Source organism: Hemiscyllium ocellatum, chromosome 28 (genome assembly GCF_020745735.1).
Source record: "Hemiscyllium ocellatum isolate sHemOce1 chromosome 28, sHemOce1.pat.X.cur, whole genome shotgun sequence".
In the NCBI taxonomy this organism is placed as follows: domain Eukaryota; kingdom Metazoa; phylum Chordata; class Chondrichthyes; order Orectolobiformes; family Hemiscylliidae; genus Hemiscyllium; species Hemiscyllium ocellatum.
Window position 1 is genome coordinate 18,306,527 of NC_083428.1, and position 24,500 is coordinate 18,331,026.

Here is a 24,500-nt window from a genome sequence, read left to right on the forward strand (position 1 = left end):
TTAAGATGCTAATTAAAACCACCGATCCATGACAAACCAGAATTTTCCGGTTGCACTCCACACAACATTAAAAAACTTGACAGTTTGAGTTGAAATGAAAAGAGAAGGCGCTAGAGAACCTCAGCAGGTCAGGCAACATCTGTGGAGTGAGAAACAGAGTTAGAATTTCAAGGCCAATATAACGTCTTGAGAACTGATCTAGAACTCTTTGCTTCAGGATCACTTTGAAACTACAATTTAGCCATGTACCCATTTGGTTACAGATGTGCCATAAGGTCAGTCTTTAAAGGTACTCTCCCTTTCACAATGGCAGCCTGGCAACCACCATCATTTATTTTCTTCAGTTTTCCAAAACATGCCTCGAGCTGGAGGGATCCTCTTTGTCCCTTACCTGAAACAGTGGGATGGAGCACCACCAGTGCTGGAATAAATACAAAAGCAGCTAGGAAAGCTCAATGGATCAGGTAGCAGCTGTGGAGAGAGACAGTGTTAACATTTCATATCGATGCTCTTCTATTGAGACCGGACTGTCTAGTATTCATTGCTGAAATGCTTCATCTTGGCCCTCCAACTTCAAGGGCCCACTGGGTTTCCTTAATTGGAGATTGAATACCTGGTTCTGGCCAATAATTGTCCAATCCTGCAAAAATCTCCATCGGCCAACTGTTCCAAACACAATGTGCATACTACATTTGATCCTGACACCGAGGTCCTGATCCCAAAAGGAGCAGCCTTTCTTCTGTATCAGTTGGAGATCAGAGGTCACTCACTTGCAGTTAGAGTCAGAAATTGATCTGTTCAAGTCAGCAGGGTTCTCTTTGTGCTGAGATATTTAACTGAAGTTCCTGTGAAGTGAAGATAAGAGATTCTTCTAAGTGAAGAAGATCAGGAAAGCTGTCTCTGATATCGTGTCAACATTTATGCCTCAACCAGTAATGTCAATAGATTTTCTTGACATTATCACTTTGCTGTTTGTGGGACCTTACTGTGCATCCTACATTACAATGCTGTGGTGCTTCCTGCATTACTTTGGAGACTGCACTTCAAAAATATTTCATTGGTTGTGAACCGCCAACCTGAGACATATCAATACAAGTCTTTCTTTTCTCAGTTATCTTAAGCAGGCTGATAATTTTGATGAATTGGGGACGGAGGACTTTGACCTCCATGCTTCAATCAAATTGTTGAAAATACCCACATCCTACATACCTCCCTAGAGATACTGAATGGAATATAATGTTCATGACAGGACTGTCACATGCCAGCTGTAGAACTAGTGGGAGGCTGGCATCGTCTCTATTGGGGAAGATCCACCAGAACTAAGTGCCCATCGGGACGTCATAAGGTGGAAGTGGGAAGGCAGTGGGATATCGAGCCCACATCCTCCAACCTGATTAAATGCACCCCCAGTGCCACCTCCAAATATGTCACTAGGGAGAAGGGAACAGTAAATTCCAACCACTTGAACAAAATGATAATGTGAAAGACATTATTAATGTATAAACTTATGCATAAATTTGTTACTCATACGTGTTATGGAAAATAGGAACATTATGCTTATATTTATATAGAACTGCATCAGCACTTGGGATAAAAGCATTATTAGAGTTCTTCAGCAAGTTTATTACTAAATAGTTTTGCCTTGCAGGCTACAAATTCCTCTTTGGTTAGCAGACAGTTGGATGATCTGTCGAAATTAGCTGTTGAGTTTCAATCCTGATGTGGCTTCTCTAACTATACTTCTGTATTATTTAAAAGCTGCACAATTGAACAAATGTTTTCCTCAATGATCAGTTTTGAATCTATCCAAATGTAGTACTAGTGAAAAAATATTTTTTCATATCAACTATCAGTTAATTTTGTGTAGCTTCATAGATCACAACTTTGAGGTTTTAGGAAAATTGTCAGAAACATTGCCTTTTTGAAAGAGTAACATTGACATCATTCGTATGAAAGGATGAGGCGAATCAACCAACTCTTATTGGTATCAAAAGAATTAATGCTAGTTGAGATTAGTTGTATTTCTACTCAAAGTAGTCAAAGCAGCCCAAACTCAATGATAGAAGAAATATTGTTATAATTGATTCAGATAGACAACTAAAGGGTTAAAATAACTGGCTTACAAGGGGCCATTTAGAACGACAAGAGGCAGATGTTTCTTCCAACTGTATTGACATCTGTTTAATAACTGGAAGCAGAATGCATGCACTCACGCTCTCTAATTCACATTCTACAATTTTCAGTCTGTGCAACACCAGTAGGGAAACTTCATGTAAATTTTGGTGTAAATATAATAGGACATTTCTTTTAGGCAAAACAGGAACTTTATCAGACTGGAAAGATATGCTGAGGAATGTGCAAGGATAGGTTACAGTAATTTACCATAAACATAAATGTCTAAAATTAAGAATTGAGGGAGCAATAACAAAATTGCTAATGATGCCAAATTGAGTGATGCAGCAAAATATGATAAAGAATATGTGAGAGACTGAATTTGGACATAAGCCAGGAGGGTAGGCACAAAGAAAGCAGATGTTGTTCCAATGAAAAGAAGATAAGAAGCCAAGCTTAATTCTTTGGTGTTATACTAGAGGAATGGAATATAAAAGCAAGAGCATTGGAGCAAACCTTAAATGGGCATCATTTGAAACATTTGTAGTTTCAGGGCCCCAACATAGAAAGGTTAAAAGAAAAATGTACAAAGCATAATCTAAAATGATTAGGATGTTACTGGGGCAAAGCGGATATGGTTATGAAGAGACTTACAAGATTGGAACATCTTAATAAAACTAGGAAAGTTAGTTTTGGAGGGTCCCATGGTGATGCCGATCCAATAGAAGAACTCAAGGTCATCAAGAGCAAAACTGTGGTGGATGCAGTTCAATGTAGAGAAATTTGAGGTGGTTCACATTGGAGTAAGAAAGAGAAAATGGAATATGTTCTACTTGTCAAAGGGCTTAAATACTGTAAACTGTCAAATGGATCATAGTGTCACAAAAAACTTTGGCACCAACAGTAATCAAAAATTGTAATAGATTAATGGCCCCATGAAAATCAATTATTCATGTGCTGCTTTCTGTCCATGTAGAGACCAGCATATTGCTGCTGCTGAATGTCAAATTCAAACAATTTGGTGTTTCAAATTCATAGCCACTGCAACACCATCATTTCACTTTTGGCTTATGATGGCAGAAGAGATATGACTTGCACATTCCTCATTTCAACTCTGAATCTGCTTGGGTTTCAGAGCTTCAAAAATAACAGCATAAAAATGATTGTTTCCAATTGTAACAGATGGATACTGAATATTTTCATGTCATATTTCCTGTGTTTGCTAATTTAACAAAGCAGTAACTCATTTGAAGTAAATGGATTAACAACACCACTGAAATAGCAACAGTGAAATGCCAAACAGTAAGCATTTGTCTAGCGTTATCACCAACAGTTGTTTCTGAATGCATTTCACAGGACAGTCTCAGGAATAAGGTGTTATGTTATTTTTAATTGAGATAAAGCATGCAATCCCACACTTACAGCAAAAATGCCTCACATTGCATGGGTCATGGATAGGACTGCAGCATTGTAGCTCAGTTATCCCACCCAAATGCTTCATGAGTGCAATCTTCCTGGAGCAGAACAGAAGGGCCCAATTTACCCAAATGCCTTTTGCTGTGGATCGAGCTTAAAGCAGTGTGATAACCAGGCTGGTCAAAAGAAAAATCACAAGAGCTACATTTCCAACATGATTTGGCTCATAGCAGAATGAAAACCTTTTCTTTTATTCTGTTCTTCACTTAGATACACTCTGACGGAAGGAGATTTTCACCACTTAAAGAATGCTCGATTAACTCATTTGCACATTTCACCTCCTTCTTTGAAAATAGTAACAATTCACGAATGTGAATCAAGTGAGAACAACAGCTTGGCAATGACTACCCAAGCTCCATCTTCCTCCAAAACCAACCTTTCCATTTTCCAGGCAAGTATCAGTTCATTGTCATGTGTGATCTTTTATTGCTAAGAAATGCTGTGAAAGGAAAATACCTTTAAGGTTAATTTCCAGTGTTACAGCTCATGTCTTTAAAAGTATTGTCATGATTGACTTCTATATTCAAATAAATGGTATTTTGCTGACAGCCCACGAATAAGTTGGTGTGTGCGGCAGCTGATGGTTCAGATGTCGCACTTTTCGTCTTGATTCTCACAAATTTGAATTGTAACCTTAGGTGGCATTCAGGTTTACCTGTCCTCAGTGATAGGTAGAGAACCGGCAGTAAATTCCTCCAAGCAGAATTGCATTTGTGTAAGTATTGTAGAAGGTGATAAATTATTGCTGAGGAAGGGAGCGGGGGACAAGCAGCATTGATGACAGAAGTGACTATCATAATGAAGGACTGTCAGTTGCTCACAAATAGCCTGGAGCAACAAGGACGCCTGAAATAGATTGAAATTCCAGCAATACTGTTGATGTTATGAGAGTCATCTAATATTTGGGCTAAAAGGTATGTGGTGTTATTGCCAGCCAGAGGAGTTTTTCATTTTACAAACTGGCCCTACAGATTTGACTTTCTTTTCATTCAAGTGACAGATGAAAATAGCCAGGTAATACAATGGGCCTGAATTGGTTTGGAAGTGCAGTGGATCCATGCCGTGTTTATTTTATTTTATACCATGGAGCATCTGTTTGAGTATTTCAGAACATGTAATGGATAAATATGAGGATAGTCAATGACGAGTCTTCGCGATTATAACTGTCAGAAAAGAAAGCTAAATACCTTATATTTAAAATTATTTGTCTATTACCTTTCCCTTTATAATACTTATTTAAAAATTAAATGGCTAAAATTTAGTTAGGAAGTAACAGCGAAACAGGCTCAGGGGTTAATTGCCTAATCCTAGTTCTTATATGGAATCCCTTCAGTGTGGAAACAGGCCCTTTGGCCCAACAAGTCCATACCAACCCTCTGAAGAGTAACCCACCCAGACCCATTCCCCTACATTTACCCCTGACTAATATATCCTGAACACTGTGGGACAATTTAGCATGGCCAATTCACCAAACCTGCACATCTTTGGGTGATGGGAGGAAACCAGAGCAGCTGGAGGAAATCCATGCAGACACGGGGAGAATGTGCAAACTCCACCCAGACAGTCGCCCAAGGCTGGAATCAAACTCGGGTTCCTGGCACTGTGAGGCAGTTATGCTAACCACTGAGCCACCCTGCCGCTCCTGAAAGAAAGAATTAAGCTAAGCAATATCAAGGAAATGGCTGTCAAGATAGTGGAGACATTGATTGATGTATTCCAGAACTCACTGGATTCTGGAAGGATTCCAGTGGTTTGGAATACTTCCAATGTGATTTTCTTGTTCAAGAAGGCAAAGAGACAGAAAAGCAAGAATCTATAGATAAGTGAACCTAGCATCCATCATAGGGAAAATGCTGGAGTCCATTATTAAGAAAGAAATAGTGTGACATATTTAACATAATTAAATGGATTTGTGAAAAGGGACAAATTTTCTAGAGTTCTTTAACTAAATAAAATTTGATAAGGGGGAACCAGTAAATGTAGTGTATTTGGATTTTTACTTATAACATGTAAAAGACATTTGGGAAGGTACATGAATGGGAAAGGTTTAGATGGATATAAGCTAAAGGCAGGCAAATGGGACGGGTTTAGCTTGGGGAACTTGGTCGACATGGACTTGTTTGTCCAAAGACTCTATGAGGAACCTCATGAAAGGTTATTACTCACAGTATTGGGGATAATGTATTAGCACGGATTGAGGACTGTTTAATACATGGACAACAGAGATTTGGGATTAATAGGTCTTTTTCTGCTTGGAAATTCACAACTAATTGTGTGCCACAAAGATCAGACGGGGGGCTTACTACCTATATTAATGACTTACTATCTATATTAATGACTTGGAGTGCAGGGCAGAGTGTAATATGCCCAGATTTGTGAATGATACAAAAATAGGTAGGAGAACATGTTGTAATGAGGATATAAAGACTCTGGAAGGGGATATAGATAGACTGCATGAGTGGGCAAACTGATTTGAGGGAAAGGGTTTGGAAGCCTACAGTAAAAATGGCTTTTGAGGATGATTTCAAAGGAAGACAGAGTTACAGAGAGGCAGAAGGTTGTTGAATGACACAGGATGGTGAGAAGCATTCAACCTATCATACCTGTTCCAGCTGTTTGGCTGAATTGTTAAACTCTTTCCTCCCTGATCCCGAAGGATTTCAAACAAATTGAACAAGACTACTAAGGGCTATGGAGCCAACACTGGGGCAAAATTACTGTTCCCGGCACTGATGGTCAAATCTTTGGTACGTTTGCATGACATTCTTTTTTTCCCTTGCAAAGGCATTAATTCAATGGACAGAAGTAGGCTAATGTCTGATTAAAATAACAAGAGAGAACTGTCACACCATTTGAAAATTGTTCAGCTGCTAATTTCTAGGCTGTGGGTATTATTCCAGATTCTTGAAACTTTCAGAGATAGATTTATTTTAGGAACTGCTTAAATTACATTTCAAGCAGGTACAATGGAAACATCCAAAACATTTCAAACTTAAATTATCACTGAAATCAATATATATATGAAATACAATCTAAATAGAGACAAGAGAGTTTCAAACAATTTATGTGTGCGTGTAATGGATTCAGGCACAAGAGGATCACATGTAGTATGAATTGTAGGTAATGCCTTAAAACAATAATTAAGGCGGAGGCACCAACTTAACAAATTGAATATACTAATTTAATGGAAGAATGCCAACTTGACTATGTTGTGTGTGAGAATGATTATGACAAGGTTCTAGTAGGTTTGAATTAATGCAATAAAATCAGACTACTACAAGGCATGATTAAGTGGGAAGTCAAAGTAATTGAAATAATTAGTCCTTCATATATGTTTGCCAATGATTGTAAGTGTTGATATTGCAACTGTGTAGAAGAAGGATGATCTGAATTATGTAATCATGGGAAGTTAATGTTCTGTTTCCAGTAAAGTGCATAGTCTTGGGAGACTCGGCATAATTTTGGATATATTCTTCATAAAGCTAATTTCAATTGAATGCGTTTATTGCACCATCCATGGTCGTCAAAAAGGGAAGTTTTATCTGAGGGGAAAATGAATTCTTTCTCGGTGAGGTGTGATTTTAAATTATTCTCTTCTCAGTGACATATCAGTGCTCTGATGCAGGATGATAAATATTCATTTGATGGCATTGTTACGCAGATGAAATCAGGTTCTGGAAATCATCAGTGCCCTTAATGAACTGTTGAAGAATTAAATTCAACCTATTGTCTTTGAGAGAGTATCTTTAGCCAATACCGTAGCATAGTAGTTACTTCCTGCAAATTTTGTTGCTCATTCCCATTTGATGCTTTAGGTTGTCTGTCAAATTGCTGACATCCAACTCTCAAATATGATTTTATTGTGACAGATGAGCAAAACAAACTAGATGTAGTTAAGGAAGGAGAAGAAGCTTGTTTGGATAAGTGGTGCTACACAGTTTTGTATCGATTTCCCAGGGGCAGTCCGCACCATGGATGACTACCTATACAACCTGTGCAGCGTTCCTCATTAATATCAATGAAAAGCGATGCTTGGGCAATGCAGATGGCATCTACAAAACTGCTTGCCTCAAGGGAAGCAAAACAGGTCTGCCAAGTGAAGTGGCAAGAACAAGTTGCTCCTTCAAAAAATGCTAAATATTTTGCTAGAGAATATCTATGTAAACTAAAGTATATTTTAATAATTAATCATAATCTATCAGCATTTTGTTACAACACTAATATCATGCTTCAGTCATTAATAAATGTGGCCAAATATTTCTCATGTTTGTTATTGCGTTGACAATTTTAATTACATGTCATTTTAATAGACATGACCTACACATTTAACATAGGCAAGTACACTTGAATTAGAATAGGATAGTGCACATAAATCCAAACATTTTCAGTTCAGGAACCCTCAAGCTTACATTACACCTGTATTGATAAAATGTATTTGCTTTAACATCATTCACAGAAAAATAATTACCTTTATTGTAGCAAAAGTAATTGATATAAGGTTTGAATTTGGCTGTTACATTTGTAGATCAGCTTTTTTTTTCATGTCAAGAAGGTTAATTCTTGACTGCTGTAATGAATAATGTAGATATGAGGCCCACCGGTAACTTCATGCACAGGACTCCTTTGGGGAATCCTAATCTTGAGAGCAATGCTAAGTTCCTTCAGAGGTAAGTTTGCCCATTTTAGATTGTTCACCTTAGAGGAGAGTGGTGCCCAGGCATCAATTGAAAGCAGCATCGGCAGTGACCACTGGCAGAAATGCCCTGTGCGAAATTAGGAAGACAATTTCTGGGGAGGGAGAGGAAAGCAAGTAAGATACATCTATGACTGTAACCTCTCAAGCAAATACAAAATTTTGTTCCAGAAACACACTGACTTGTTGTGTTGATCGGAAATCTGGTCCTGCATAACTGTGCCCACCACCTTTAAATGCACTGAAAATAACACACGGAACCATAACAAGTTGTTTTCACAGTGTGTTAGCATCCTGTTTATTTTGTTTTTCCAATCCACAAAGACTGCTCAGTCACTGGAGAAGTAAAGGTTAAGACTATTTAAACTCATCCACTTTAGATCTATTTTTGTGAGCTGATTGTTTTTTATTGTGACTTTAGCTTATTTCTAATTTTGTTTGCAGTCCATCATAAATCCACTGCCACAAACAGCTCTGACAAGCCACTCAGTTAACCCCAGCTCAGCCTTGCCTGGGGATACATTCAATTCATCAGTTAATACTACCTTTGTTGACGCAAATGTTCCTACACCTGCTGATTCTGGAGAAAGTAGCGTGGTAAGTAAAATTACATAGCATTAAATAGAATCTACAGCACAGAAATAGGTCAATTGGCCCAACTGGTTTATGCCAGTGTTAGTATTTCACACGGGCTGTCTTGCACATTAATTACCACTTCCCAGCCTGCCCCTGTACCCCTCTATCTCGTATTCCCTCATATATGCATCAAGCTTCTCCTTAAATCCATCAATGCTACCTGCTTCAACCACTCCATGTTGTAAGCAACTCCACATTCTCATTACTCCTAATTTCTTTGTTTGATCTGCTGGTGGTTATGTCATGTTTCTAATCCATTGTTTGGGATCCCCCACAAGTAGAAATAGTTCTTTTTCAACATCTTTCGTATCAAACCCTTCTAAATTTTAAAGACCTGTTTCAGACCTCTCCTTTTTCAGAGAAAAGAACCCAACCTGCTCATTTTTTTTTATGAATAGCACCCACTCTGTTTTGGAAACAGATTGGCATGAGTGTTATTCTCCACAGCTTTAACAGCCGTATTGTAGTGTCAGGACCAGGACTACACACAGCACACTACAAAACTCACTGCTGTAACTTGCCAAGGCTTCTTCGACAGCACTTGCTGAGCTCTCCTGCCGAGAAGTTCAAGGGCAGCAAGGACATGGGAACAACACCACCTCCAGGTTCCCCTCCAAGTTGCACGCCACCCTGACTTTGAAAAACATTGCTGTTACTTCAAACGTGCTGTCAGAATACTGGAATTCTCTGTCTAGCAACACTGCAGGAATACTCTCAGTACACCACCATCTTTATCAAGGGCAATTAGGCATTGGACAATAAATGCTGACCCACATTCTGTAAATAAGAATTGTGTGGTCTTACCAAGGTTCAACATAAATTTGAGGTTACCATCTTGCTACTAAATTCTCTCCCAATTTGGCTTGTATGTCATCGTTGAGAGTGTGGTGCTAGAAAAAGTCAGGCAAGTCAGGCAGCATCCGAGGAGCAGGAGAATCGACGTTTCGGGCAAGAGCCCTTCATCAGGAATGAGGCTGATTGTATGTTATTGTGCCAAGAGAGGTTGAGGGGGAGATTCGTTTAAGGTTTTGAAACTAATCAAAACATTCAATGGAGTACCTTTTACCTCCTCCCATTGGGGGTTTCTGGAATAAGAGAACACAAGCTTCAAATCTGAGCTAGACTCTTCAGGTCTGAAATCAAGAAATGTTCTTGGAAATGTGTAATTTGATCCCCTAAATGTTTACGGATGCAGGATTTTCAGGATCAAGGTAGACAGATTTATTGAGAATATTGATGGATACAGAGCAAGGCAGGTAAACAAGGTTGAGGTAAAGATCAGCAATGTTCTGATTCAATGATGTCACAGACTTGAGGGGCTAAGTGGTCTTCTCCTGTTTGTACGCTCCTAGAAATAAATCCAAGTATTTCCTCAGAACTCTCACGGCCTCCTCAACTTCTGTTGCTATCTTTGTGACTTTTTTACCTGTACTTCAAGATCTCTTTGCTCATCTACCCAGTTTATTTTAGAGTCATAGAGTCATAGAGATGCGTAGCACGGAAACAGACCCTTCGGTCCAACTCGTCCATGCCGACCAGATATCAACCTAATCTAGTCCCATTTGCCAGCACTTGGCCCATATCCCTCTAACCTCTTCTTGTTCATAAACCCATCCTGATGCCATTTAAATGCTGTAATTGTACCTGCCCCCACCACTTCCTCTGGCAGCTCATGACATACATGCACCACCGTCTGCGTGAAAAAATGTCTCTTAGATCCCTTTTTATATTTTTCCCCTCTCACCCTCAACCTATGCCCTCTAGTTCCGGACTCCCCACCCCAGGGAAAAGACCTTGTCTATTTATCCTATCCATGCCCCTCATGATTTTATAAACCTCTGTAAGGTCACCCTTCAACCTCCAGTCCTTCAGAGTAAACAGCCCCAGCCTATACAACTTCTCCCTATAGCTCAAATCCTCCAACCCTGGCAACATCCTTGGAAATCTTTTCTGAGCATCCTTCTGAAACGAAGGAGACCAGAATTGCACACAATATTCTAAAAATGGTCTAACCAATGTCCTGTACAATCACAACATGACTTTCCAACTCCTATACTCAATGCTCTGACTAATAAAGGAAAGCATACCAAATGCATTCTTCACTATCCTATCTACCTGCGACTCCACTTTCAAGGAGCTATAAACCTGTAATCCAAGGTTCAGCAGCGCTCCCTAGGACCTTACCATTAAGTGTAGAAGTCCTGCTAAGATTTGCTTTGCCAAAATGCAGCATCTTGCATTTATCTAAATTAAATTCCATCTGCCACTCCTCAGCCCATTGGCCCATCAGGTCAAGATCCTGTTGTAATCTGAAGTACTTCTTTGCTGTCAACTACACCTCCAATTTTGGTGTCGTCTGCAAACTTACTAAGTATACCTCCTATGTTTATGTCCACATCACTTACATAAATGATAAAAAGCAGTGGACCCAGCACTGATCCTTGTGGCACAGGCCTCAAGTCTTTCCTGCCAAGGCATGGTTCTTTCTTATTCTACCTACCTGAACTGCCTCACACTTCTCTATGTTGGATTCATCTAGCCATTTATGTGTCAACTTTGCAAGCCTTCCTTATGTTCCTTTATTTTGGTGTTGTCTTCTACATTATTACCGATACTCCGAATTTGCAAATTTTGACATGATACCTTCATAGTTAAATTCAGAGTTGAAGTTGCTTATGTGTAGGATAAACACAGAGGCCTGAGTACACATAACTGTGAAAAAAAAACAACCCTTCTACTACCATAAATGCAAAACTTTCCTTAAGTCCTCAACAATTGTCTGTTACTTGGCCATCCTTTAATCCATTCTGCTTTCTGAGCCTTAACTCCACACACCCTGACCATTGTTACAATGTGAAACTTGTCAAAGACCTTCTAAAAGCCCATGTATGCAGTATTCAGTACATCATCCTTGTCTTCTCATTGTTTTATATACAAAGAATTCCTTATGTTTCATTATTTATTGACCCTCCCTTTTATTTCTAGTTTATCTTTAATATTTTGTTTTATCTCTGTAGATGTTTCATAAGTCTGCCTTTTAACAAACATTCTTGAATCTTTCTAATTACTGATATCAAGCTAACTGGCTTGTATTTTCCTGGATTCAACCTCACCTCTCTTTTTGAAACTAAGGATTATATTTTCTCTTTGCCAGTCCACTGACCCAATTCTTTTCACTATTGTTTTTACTTGCTAGCACTTTGTTCTTTCCTCCCAGTGCCTTTGAGAATCTTTAAGTACGCAATACCTGTAACTCCTTTCTATCTTAATTGTTGGAATAGCTCTCTTGACCTCGTCTACTGTCATTCATTCCTCTTTGGTAATCTTTTCAGTGAGAACTAAGATAAAATTTATATTCGGTTTTCTTGCCATTTCAGTATCATCTCATGTGGAGATAACTTGCTCATTTCATAGTGGCTACTCTGTGTTACTTATGTGCCTAAAGAGTACTTTACAATTTCTTTTTATATTTCTTTGATACTTTTAGTTGTGTGATAAACAAAAAAATACTTTTTTATTTGCTTGCAAGCCTTTGAAAATTTTACTCTGTAGGCAAAAGACTGGCAGCATAAAATTAACTGGTTCCATTTAGTCATTTCCTTTAAACAGACTTGCCTGAAATAAAGGGAGGTATAAATAGGTTGAAGTGTCACCAGCCGTGATTCCAAACTTAGACTTGCTTTGTGCTCATTTGTTCTATGCTTCAGCATCTCTCTTTTGCCTGAAGTCACTGCAGGGCAAACTGTCAGAGTGAATTTGCAAATATCGTCAGTGATGTTTGTATGTTTTTTTTTGCCAGACTGAAGGTCTAGCTGGGAGTACCAAAGGCAGCAGCAGCAGCAGCAGCAATGCCATTGAAGCTGTGACAGCTCCCAACCAAGGCCCGGTGCTCCAATTCTTCACAAAGCTGCGGAGAAATGCCAGCTTAGAATCTGCAAGCCCTTACTTTAAGATCAAGAAATGGAAGTTTGAAACCAGCCAGCGAGCACTGAGCCTTGATACGAGAGGTAAGGTCATGGCAAAACCAGCAATTAATGTTAACCTATCTTCCTTTGATATTTGCAGGTCCGATAGAGAGATTGGTCTTGGTATTCTATTTATCATAGAAACTGTTGCAAAAACTGTTGAAATAAGGACCATAGCAGTCAATCTGAAAATATTGCATTATTTTGTTGTGTCTTGCAAATTTACTTTGCTACAAACTTTTTTTAAGTTCGACAGGCATTTTGAGCTTTTTATAGCGCAGTTCCTCTTTGCTGACTCTTGCATTGATTATTTTAAAGGAAACTGGGCTCACCATCACATGTTCAAGGGCAATGAGGGATGGGCAATTACTGCTGACCTTGCCTGCAGTGCTCACACCATCAAAGAATTAAAAAGAACAGGAGTTTGATTTAAGTTTCTGTGTAGTAACGTCCTGCAATAGTTCGAAACAAAGACAGAAGTTGCTGGAGAGATTCAGCCAGGCTGGCAGCAACTGTGGAGAGGAAGCAGAGTTAACATGTTGTGTTTGAGTTTCTCCAACAATTTTGGTTCTTGGTTCAGATTTCCAGTATCCACGGTTTTTGGTGCTTTATTAGGGGTGGCTCAGTGGTTAGCACTGCTGCCTCACAGCACCAGGGTCCCACGTTCAATTCCAGCCTTGGGCGACTGTCTGTGTGGAGTTTGCACATTCTCCCCGTGACTGCGTGGGTTTCCTCCAGGTGCTCTGGTTTCCTCTTACGGTCAAGGTGTGCAGGTTAGGTGAATTACCCATAGCATTAGGTGCATTAGTCAGAGGGAAATGGGTCTGGGTGGGTTACTCTGCAGAGGGTCAGTGTGGACTGGTTGGGCTGAAGGGTCTGTAGGGAATCTAATGTAATCCACTGCAATGGTTGGTTTCTGCTAGATTATTTCTCTGATATGTGAATTGGTGGACTACTGGCCTGGTCCACTGTTATTCCTGTCTTAGGTTGGAAGTGGTTTTAATGAAGTATAGAGCACCTTGTAGAATCAAAACTCAGAAACGTCAAAACTGTACACCCATAATGTGGTGTAAATTCCCAAAATTCCTTCTCATTTATATTCTTTCAAGTAAAAACTGGCTAACAGCCTTTGTGTGGTGTTTCCCAAATAAATCTGCAGAAATAAAATTCAAAGCCATGAAATGACACCTCTGAAAACTTAAACGGTTATTCTTGAAACAAAGTGTGAAAGAGATATTCAGTGATTATTGGATATTGTCCATTAAGTTTGTGTTTGTGTGTTGCTAACAACTGCAGTGATGTGTTCAGCCAGCCATTGGGAATTCGTGAATTGGTGTGAATTATGTTTGATGAACTCATGTTGCAAGAGGATTCCAATACATCTCGCTGGTAACAATGCTTTGTATTCACTGATTAAAAACTGGAGAAAAATGATATGAATAGATCAAGGAAATCCAGACGTGACGAATTAATTGTGGTTGTAGTGGTTAGATTGTATTTCCTCGTCTTTAAAGCTGGAAATAATGATTTCGTAACCACCAATGGTAGCGTTCTAGAATAAAGAGGATAGCTCCGTCAGTAGATGTTAACTGTGCATATTTTGCCAGATGGTATTTCTGTCTGTGATAGAGAGAGGAGGAGGAAGGAGACGACATTGACCTCATTATTGTCCGCAACCTCAAAAGAGGTTCAGATAAGCCCTCATGCAAAAATAAACTTTATTTTCATTCTTCAATGATTTCAGTTGTTTGCCATACATTAGCTATAACAGCTTTCCACAAGAATATTATCGAATTATGATCTTAATAGAAGTAATGTACTTTTGTTTAATTTTAGAATTAATGGCTTTAATGTACTGACATAAAATCAGGAAGGAACATTTTTCAAGTTGGTGTTTATAAACCATTTGGTGCAGCCAGTCTGTGCTGCTTTGCTGGAGACTTCCCAAGTTTTCAATCTGAACCTAGCACGGGAACCATCTCGAACATAGAACATTGAACAGGACAGTACAGTACAGGTCCTTCAACTCTCAATGTTGTGATGACCTTTTATCCTACTCTAAGATCAGACTAACCTACATACCCTTCATTGTACTATCATCATGTGCCTATCCAAGAGTTGTTTAAATGTCCCAAATGTATCTGACTCTACCAGCACTGCTGGCAATGCATTCCATGCACCCACCACTCTATGTATAAAGAACCAACCTCTGACAACTCCCCTAAGTCTTCATCCAATCACCTTAAAATTATTCCCCCTCATGATATACATTTCCGCCATGGGTAAAGGTTTCTGGCTATCCACTCTATCTATGTCACTCAACATCTTGTACACCTTTATCAAGTCACTTGTCATCATTCTTAGATCTAATGAGAAAAGCCTCCCTCAACCTTTCTTCATTGGACATGTCCTCCAATCCAGGCAGCATCCGGCTAATTCTCCTCTGCACCCTGTCTAAAGCTACATCTTTCCTACAATCAGCCTACCAGACCTGAATAAAGTATTCCAAGTTTGGTCTAAGAAGGGGTCTATAGAGCTGCAGCATAACCCCACAGCTCTTAAACTCAACCCCTCTGCTAATGAAAGCCAAAACATGCCATATGCATTCTTGACAATCCTATCAACTTGGGTGGCAACTTTGAGGGATCTATAGACATGGACCCCATGATTCTTCTGTTCCCCCACAGTGCCAAGAATCCTGCCTCTAACCCTGTATTCTGCATTCAAATTCAACCTTCCAAAATTAATCACTTCACACTTTTCCAGGTTGAACTCCATCTGCCACTTCTCAGCCCAGTTCTGCATCCTGTTAATGTCCCATTGCAACCTACAACAGCCCTCCACATTATCCATCCCTGTTACTTCTACACCTTTCTATAACCTGCCTCCCAATCTGCTCCTCCGTAACTCTGTTGCTGTTGGGGGAACCTGTAGAAAACTCTCAATAAGATCTATTTTGCATTTACCTCCAGATGCTTCTCTGTATCAGAGTAATCATTGATTCATTTAATCTTGCTCTCACATTTTTCTCAGTTTCTTCCCTTGTTGGATTTTTTGATTGCATCACACTCCTCCATTTCCTGTGTTCCTTGGTAAAAAGTACCAATGTTTTCGGATCTTTCAAGTTCACTGAATGGTGAACAAGCATTATCCGCTGACCACAAAGTCTCAAATATTCACGATATAATTCTAGTGAATCTTCACGATAGGCTATCCTTCCTATAATGGGATGCTACTGCATGCATTGCTGAACCTTCGTAAATCAGTCAGGTGAGGAATTAAATCCATCTCACTGATCCATGACAAAGATGCTTAGCCCTCCAACATTCTGCATCATTGCTTAGTCAGAATTACTTACCTACTGATCAGTGGTATTCATTCATTGTCCTGAGCTCGAATAACTGGAAACTAAAGGAATCATCCTAAAAGAAATAAACAAAATTCTGTGCTTCATGAAACCATTCTTACTTATTCAGTCAGTTTTTCAAATTTCAATATTAATTTCTAGTCTTATTACAATGTATTGTGAATCACAAAAGGAGAGAATTAAACATGAGATCAAACATCAAGCTCTCATAACCTGTCGATGAGGTATTTCTTGCAGGTATGATCCAATTTTCCATCAACAAAATAACTCTCCACTGATAGTAACTTGCCATTTCTCATCAGGAAATTCTTTGTAGTTGATCTGGGTGCATTGGTGAAGCTATTGAATCTTTAGACTTCTGCATATACATAGATTGAAAGCTGTTTGCTTGACCAAATCTTCTCATTTTTCTTTTTGCCCATGCATAATAGGATTTGGGAAGGCTAAGAAACCATGGTACATGAAAGTTATTTTTAGTGTAGAGAGTGCTTTAGAGATAGAAATGAAATAAAAGATCACTTAAAATAATAGCAACAAAAAGAAGGATAAAGTCTAGGTAAATAACATATTGCAATTGTTATCTAAAGTCTAAAAGACAGAAGACAGATATAATCTCCTACGTAACCAAAATAGTGCCAGAACCTTGATTCTGGAAGTCATGTTCCTGAACCCAACAACAATTGCTTTCACTGGGGCAGGAGGGAACAAGGGCAGTTTATATTTTGCATACTTCCTGTCTTCTGTGTGTTAACCATTCCTCAATATATGTAGATGTATTACCCCCAAGAGTACCAAGAGTTCCTGTCTTATGCAATCTCTTATGTGGTACCTTTTTGAATGTGTTCTATAACTCAAATTACATTACATCTACTCATTCCTCTTCAGGAACACTATTTGTCATATTCTCAAAGAACTCTAGCAAATTTGTCAATCATAATTTCTCTTCACAAAACCATATTGACTCTGGTCAATTACGTGAAACATTATTAAATGCTCAGCTACTCCTTCCTTAATAATGGACTTGAGCCAACAATGGATGAATCTATCTGGGCTATAGCTTCCTGCTTTCTATCTCTGTCTTGAACAGGAGCATCATATAAGCATTTTCCAATCTGTTGAAACCCTCCTGAATCGAGTCAGTTATGTAATATTTCAACCAGTGCCTCTATTATCTTTGCAACCTCTCTTTTAAATTCCTTGAACACAGATAATCTGGTCCTGGCTTTTCTGCCTTTAGTTGAATTAGTTTGTCAAATACGCTGTCCCTCATGATAGAAACTTCATAAGACCTCTCCTCCCAATAACACCTTGCATATCTGATATCTTTGTGATGGTTGCCGTGCCCTCCATCTTGAAGATTAATGCAAAATATTTGTTTAAGTTATTTCCCATTTCCCAATGATTGATTCCCCAGTCGTATCCTCCAAGGTTACATACCAACACTTTAGCTACTCTCTTCCTTTTTAAATACAAGTGGGAGTTCTTGCTATTTGTTTTTATATTTCTTTCCAATTTATTTTCATAATCAATGTTTTCTCTTTTTATTAACCTTTTAGTCATTCACTACTGGTTCCAACTCCCAGGCCTACCACTAACTTTCACTGCTCTGCACATTTTAATTTTTGATTAGAAATCTCCTTGACCATCTTTGTTAACCATGATAGGTCATCCTTTTCATCAGGTCCTTTTTAACTAAAATAACATTTTGCGGAGTGTTAAGAAATATCTGCTTAAATCTTTGCCATTGCCATTGGTCTGTTTTCCAAGGTTGCTTTTGACATTCATTTTTCTTTGAAGAAAAGAAGAAATTAATAATATAGTATGCAATATGCAAGGAGTCAATAAATGGAATAGAGCTTCAACTACACAAAAAATACAAATACTACAAGTACAAAACAAATCAAGAAAACAATGTAGGATCGCAATGCATAAACACATGGATGTAATTTGAAAGCTGGCAAACTGCTTTACTTTCCATTTCCCCAAGCATACCAAATATTTTCCTGTTTATTTAGAGAATAGAAGTTTCCAGACCTACTTGGAACTAATAGTTTTTTTGTTCTACTGGGTCAGTTAGTAGAACATTTATCAATGTGACAGATGGAGTTGTGATTTAAAGCTCCGTGAACTTTAGATTGTGATATAGACCTACCTGTTTAATGTATAACAGAGTGATTGGTTTAGCTGTATCTTTCAGGACAGGTGTTGAACCATAACCCTGTTTGCAAGTCTGTTTCTTTTACTTGTTTATGGGACATTACTGGCAAGATCAGCATGTTATTACCTGCACGTAATTGCCCTTGAAAGGTTGGTGGTGAATCATCTTCTTGAACCAAGATATGGATGGGTTAGATACACTGTTGTTATTACTTAATGAATGATTTTATCACTTGTACTCTACAAAGAATAACACAGTAAAATACAGTGAAAAAGCTTCAACTGTCGCCACAGTCCACGCCATTTGAATATTTTAAGAATAAAATGATTAAGCTGAAAGAAAGTCTCTCCTCATTCTGCCACCTCCAACTGACCAATGACACCTGCACTGCCACCCCTCTGCCACCTGTGCCAGACCCAACAATATCAGAGTCACCCTCTTCAGGCATCAGTGGGTCCACCTCACCAACAGGCCACCAATGCTGGGTCCCGTGCAGGAACTACATTCTCCCCGCTACCAAGAGCCCCTGCCTCCACTGTTGCTCCCGCCTTGCCTTACCCATAACCAAGAGACCCCAGTTCTAGGTCGAGAACAACCAGGAGCTGCTGCGACTGCCAGGCCTAAACCAGGAGTCCTCACTCTGCGCCTACCAGAACCCAGAGGCCCTGGCTCTGCTTCCGCTGCCACCTTGACGATGCCTGGAGTCATCAATCTGGGCCTCCCACAACCAGGAATCCCTGGCTCCACTGCCAGGCCATGCTGCCGCCTCGCCAAGAGACTTGTTCCAGCTGCCTTCCTCTGCAATGTTACCTTCTCCGTTGCCACCAACAGGAAGAAAATGAAGAAAAAAATAAATGGAAGAAAACAAAAAGTGTAAGGAAAGAAAAGATATAGCATCAGTCTAGTGCTGATGGGCCCAGGAGCTTGAACACTGACTTTGTTGCCGGTGCTGCCATCTTAGATGAAGAAGTTTCAGGATTTTGACCTTGTGTTGATGAAGGAGCGGCCATGTCAGGATGGTGCAAGACCTGATTGGAATTTTGCAAGTGCTAATGTCCCCTTGTAGCTGCAACACTTGCTTTAATAGGTAGAGGTCACAGTTTGGGAAGGGGCTTGTGAAAACGCCCTAATATTCAAAGAAAAACGGAGAATAGCACCCCAGTGTTTTGGCCAGTGGTTCCTACTCAGCCAATGCCTTCAAAATATGATCTAATCACCAATTAATTTGATTTTGTGCTATTTTCCTGTGTAATAATTCACTATATTTGTCCACATGGCAGTGAGCGTTATAAATCGCTTTAGGACATCTTGCTGACATGATCATGCAATATATATATATATTCTTTTTCTTCATATTTTTCTATGGGTTCTACTTCTTTTTGACATTTTTACACAATGTAGCTTAGACATAAGTTATTAAAGTCATAGAGTGCTGAACAGTATTGCAGTCTTTATAAGACTTAGAAGATAGTATCTAATGATACGTTGTTTGTTAAACATCTTTTGATCTTGCAGGTTTTAAGTGTGCTTGGTGAGTTACTGTTAATTATATTTTATTTATATTAGCTTGTATGCAGATGGTGCTTAATAATTTGGCATTCCCTTCAGACCACATTGATAAAAACAAACTAAAACTGTGGCAGTTGGGTGTTTTGAAGAGTATGCTTGTATTGTATAACTTTGTAAATAATTATATAAAGGTATAAAATTTGACTTCAGTTCTATCCTTCACTAACTGGCTTTTTGGAAAAGAACTGTTATTGCCATATTAGGAAAAATTATAATACTACCAGGAGGAATAGCATCAATTTTACAGATATAGTGGAACACTGGTAATATTTTGGACAATTCTGGTGGGCACTGTATAAAATAGACAAAAATCACACATGTTCTTAAACTCGTTTTACTGACATCTGAAAAGGATATCATATTTATTTAGCAAAATATTAAATACTCATGGCCTGCAGAGAAAGATTATTGATATTCATAGTATACATAATAGTGAAAGATGCTTAATTTGCAAACACAATGTAGCAGTGAGAACAATAATAAGAGATCAATCTACTAGAATATTGTTCAAATATCCAACTTCAATCAAATTTGTAATGTAAAATCGTAATGTAAGCATAATTGACCTCCTGGTGTGATTTGTACCGGCGTGCTCAACTCAGTTATTTGCTTCTGTAATATTTCCAACATCACATTGATTTCTGTAATGTAGGATCTTTTAAATGTTTTATTTATAATCCATTTCAGTGACTGAATAGACAAACGGACTCTCTTTCTGGTATATATTAAAAACAAATGTATTGAATTGTAGCTAAATCATATTAACTTAACAATTATTTTAGTGCAAAATCAAAACAGACTCTTGCCACCATCCATTTCACAAAAGGTCAGTTGGGTCATGTTTACCTCCAGTCGGCTGGGTTACCATGCTCTGGTGCCAGTGAGTTGGAAATGGGAGGTGCACACCGGCATACTCTGCCTTCCTCTTACCATCCACCCAGGCCAAGTGGCACTGATGTTTTACCGGGTGACATTGTACAACATTCCCCCCAGTCGGCCAATGGAGATCCTCAAGTGGATAATTGGTAATCGTTGGAAGGTCCCATCCTGCCACCACTAGTTCTTTAACTAGTGGTGAAGAGTCCCACGCTGAGAATCAAGTCACTCTCAAACATACCCTAGTTGTCCTTCTTCTTCAGTAGCACTCATCGGGCTGCTGGCAGGCAGGAGAATACCTCTCTTTAAGGGGTTATTTGGAAGGACCCATCAAGGTATTAACCATGGTTCATCTATCCCATTGCGTCTCAAAAACTAATTGACACCACCCTCCCCCCAAACCCCACCCACACCATCTCAAACAGGGCCTGCCAACTTGCCACCCAGGGAGATTTCTGGTTCACTATTTGGGACTGGATCCAGTAGAAGAGGCCACCCTGTGCTGAATACATTAATTGTCAGTGCCACTACATGTGGTGAGTGCTACCGAAAAAGAGAGAGAACTAGGAACTACCTCAAGATGACTATGACGGCCTCCTTCTTCAATCCGTAATTTAAAAATTGACAAAGTACAGTGAGGGGCCTCATTGTGGAAATAGTCCTCCAGAAGAGTACCTATAGTCTCTCTTGAACATGTGAGTATTGCAGCCCTCTGGTCCTGCCAATGAATGCAGCCACTCGTGACCTGCCACCCTGCCAGTGGGCGGCTGCATGTACAATGTTATTGGATCACCAGTAGGTTGGCTTTGGTGATGCTCAGAAAGTTGTGGGAAAATTGCCTTTGGTTGGGGTCTTAGTTGGATATTATTGCCTGCTGGCTTAGTGGAGTGGATGCTGAGTACTGTACCAATGTGTCCCGGGGAAGTGGTCCACAGGCAGTGGACCAGTGTCATGGAGCCATGAGATGCGATGTCTCTGCTTTCCTGGCAATGCCTTCCAAACCCATCTCTGCAGATCTTGGAGAATTCAGACCCTTGTTGTAATAAATGGCCGTGCATTTGCAGCACAGTGAGTCATTGGATCACTGTGGTATGCCTTGCTTTAAGCTCATTCTTCCATATATTTGGCCTTCATCTCAGAAACATCTCCTCATGGACAAAGAGGAGTATTGGCAGCCTCAAAAGACCAGGTCCATTAAGCATGTATGGTATGGTCACAGAGCAATTTTCCTAGACCTGAATAAGGAAGAAAAAAAATGGTTATCCATTTGAGAGAAGGGCGGCTTCATGCACAGCTCTAAACTGATTGTTTTCCTTGTCCCTTGGTTTAAGAACAGAAGTTCATATATTATCTCCAACCTTATTGCCTTAACCAATAATCCCTTCACCCTTCCACAACAGTAATAGCCCTTCAGTTCACAACTGAAGACTTGAAACAGAAAATTTTAATCAGCCAGTCTTGGGGATAAAGACAAGATAATCTTCTATGTTTAGTGATGGAGGAGAAGGATGGAGAGTTAAAGTAGCACAGCCAAAACCCAGAGCTGCGTCTCTATCACATCATCACTGAGATTAAACTGTTTGTTACAGCTAGTATCAGCTGCATGCAATTTTGCTTATGTACTGCCGTAGATCATTGTATTACTGCAGGAAAATAAACTCCTGTTATTGACTGATGTCTATTAAATACAAGTCTTGTGTGATAATAATACACCACATCCAGAAAACCATTGATATTGTTGGTGACAGGAGATGCCTGTTAGTTTTTATAAATCTGGTTCTCTTTGCTGTCTGTGGATAACAGAAGGTTGCTAGCAGAAGGTATTTTCTAGAGTCCTTAAGGGGCCTTAGAAAAGCATGTCATAGAAAGGCAGAAAATCTAGCATTTCTATACTCACTGCTAGTGTACTGTATATGAAAAATGGAAGAACACTACATTAGAAAACTATCCTGTTTGTGGACAGTTCATGAGATGTCGGTGCCTCTGGCTAGTTTATTGCCCAGAAGGCAGTTAAGAATCAACCATATTGCTATGGCTTTCAAGTCATATGTAGGCCAGACCAGGCAAGGATAGTAGAGGAAATTAAAAGACATGAGTGAACCAGATGCATTTTTTTACAACAATTGACAATGGTTGCCATTGGGTTAGCTTTTAATTTATTCAAACATTATCCTCTGCCTTGGTGGGATTCGAACACACGTCCCCAGGACAATGGTCTGGCATTCTTGGATTGCTAGTCTAGTGAAAGTATTACTCCACAACCACCACCACCTCTCTCTATTTGGTGAAGGAACTATGGAGAATTGCAGCATTGAATCATCAAGGTCTTTACAGGCAAGAACCAGTTCACATAACCTGGCCTTTACTGATCTCAAGGGAAGGCCAGGATTGGCCTGAAGATCCTTCATTGTAACAAGACTGCTGTTAGCCTGAATACAGGCCTTCGCCTGTCTGAAATTCTGAAGTTTCTATCATCTTTTTTCTCAATCTGTTGCAATTTCAGAAACATTCACATTCTCCTTCCAACAGCCAAACAAAATCCAAATTTGACTAATAATTCACCTCTGTTATCTTTATTTCTATTTAAATCATATCTGTCTCTGAACCCTCAAGCACATCATCACGCGTGCTTTAATCAATGCTCACTGCAGCCCCGAATTCTTTTTCAGTCAGTACCTTGACAGAAATTTTCTAGGACTTGATTCTCTAATCAAGCTGGTGCAGTCTTGTGCCCTCAAATCTCATCCTGTCATCAGGACTGAGCTGCCAGTTTATAAACTGAAAAATAGGGCAAGATAATGAAGTGAAAATCCTAAATTAGGGGAAAGTATTAAAGTAGTTTTATGTTTGAATACAGAACAGGCATTTGGAGGAAAATCCGGGCATTGAAGTCTTATTTGGGCAGCATGTCTATCAAGTCACACAGCTATTCCGGGGTTTACTGGATGCAGAGTCTCAACAGAGCTGGATTCAAGTCAGCTCAAAAGGAATAAGACAAGTGACACAAATGTATTGCAGTTTTGCTTTGTTATAGCCCCGTTACACTACATCTTTCAAGATTGATTAATGTCTGCTACTCTGTCTACATCAGTGAAGTTGTTAATCATAGTTCTAACTAAATTTAAGAGCTTTTGAGATGGCTGGGTGCAGGTCAATAATGGACACTAAAACTGACATTTGTTGGGAACAGGAAACATGCTTACTGTCTGCTGACTACCAGCACGCTAAATGTGATCTGAAGGGAACTGTCAGTTTCACAGAATATATCATTGCCCTGGTACATCACCTCAATGAGCACAGGAGACACCTGGCTGACTGAATTACATATGTCCTGTATATTTTGTCTCTGGTTAGAATGGACTTCCGCACAAACAAGGTTTGTTTATTTTAGGTAATCAGACTGGTTGATAGGCAGTACTAATAAATACTTGTCTCACATTTCCACATGGGCCACATAGTCTAAGATTGACTTATTGGATCAGCAATGCACAGAGGTCTCGAGATGGCTGAGAAATTGAAATCAATAAACCTGGCAAGTTACAGTAGTCCCCCCACCCCATACCTGTGGGGGATACGTTCCAAGACCTACTGCGGAAGCCCGGAACCACGGATCAGAGCGAACTCATTCATTTAAATGGGAAATTTACC

General features: G+C 39.4%; 1 protein-coding gene across 2 annotated transcripts in view; it reads left to right on the top strand.

Annotated features, from left to right (window-relative positions):
- cbarpb (CACN subunit beta associated regulatory protein b) overlaps positions 1–24,500 on the top strand; it is a 182,558-nt gene that overhangs the window by 125,719 nt on the left and 32,339 nt on the right. For both annotated transcript variants that reach the window (XM_060846261.1, XM_060846263.1), the window contains exons 6-8: positions 3,799–3,979; positions 8,726–8,878; positions 12,717–12,924. In XM_060846261.1, coding sequence (XP_060702244.1) covers positions 3,799–3,979; positions 8,726–8,878; positions 12,717–12,924 — 542 coding nt within the window. The remainder of the gene's footprint in view (positions 1–3,798; positions 3,980–8,725; positions 8,879–12,716; positions 12,925–24,500) is intronic.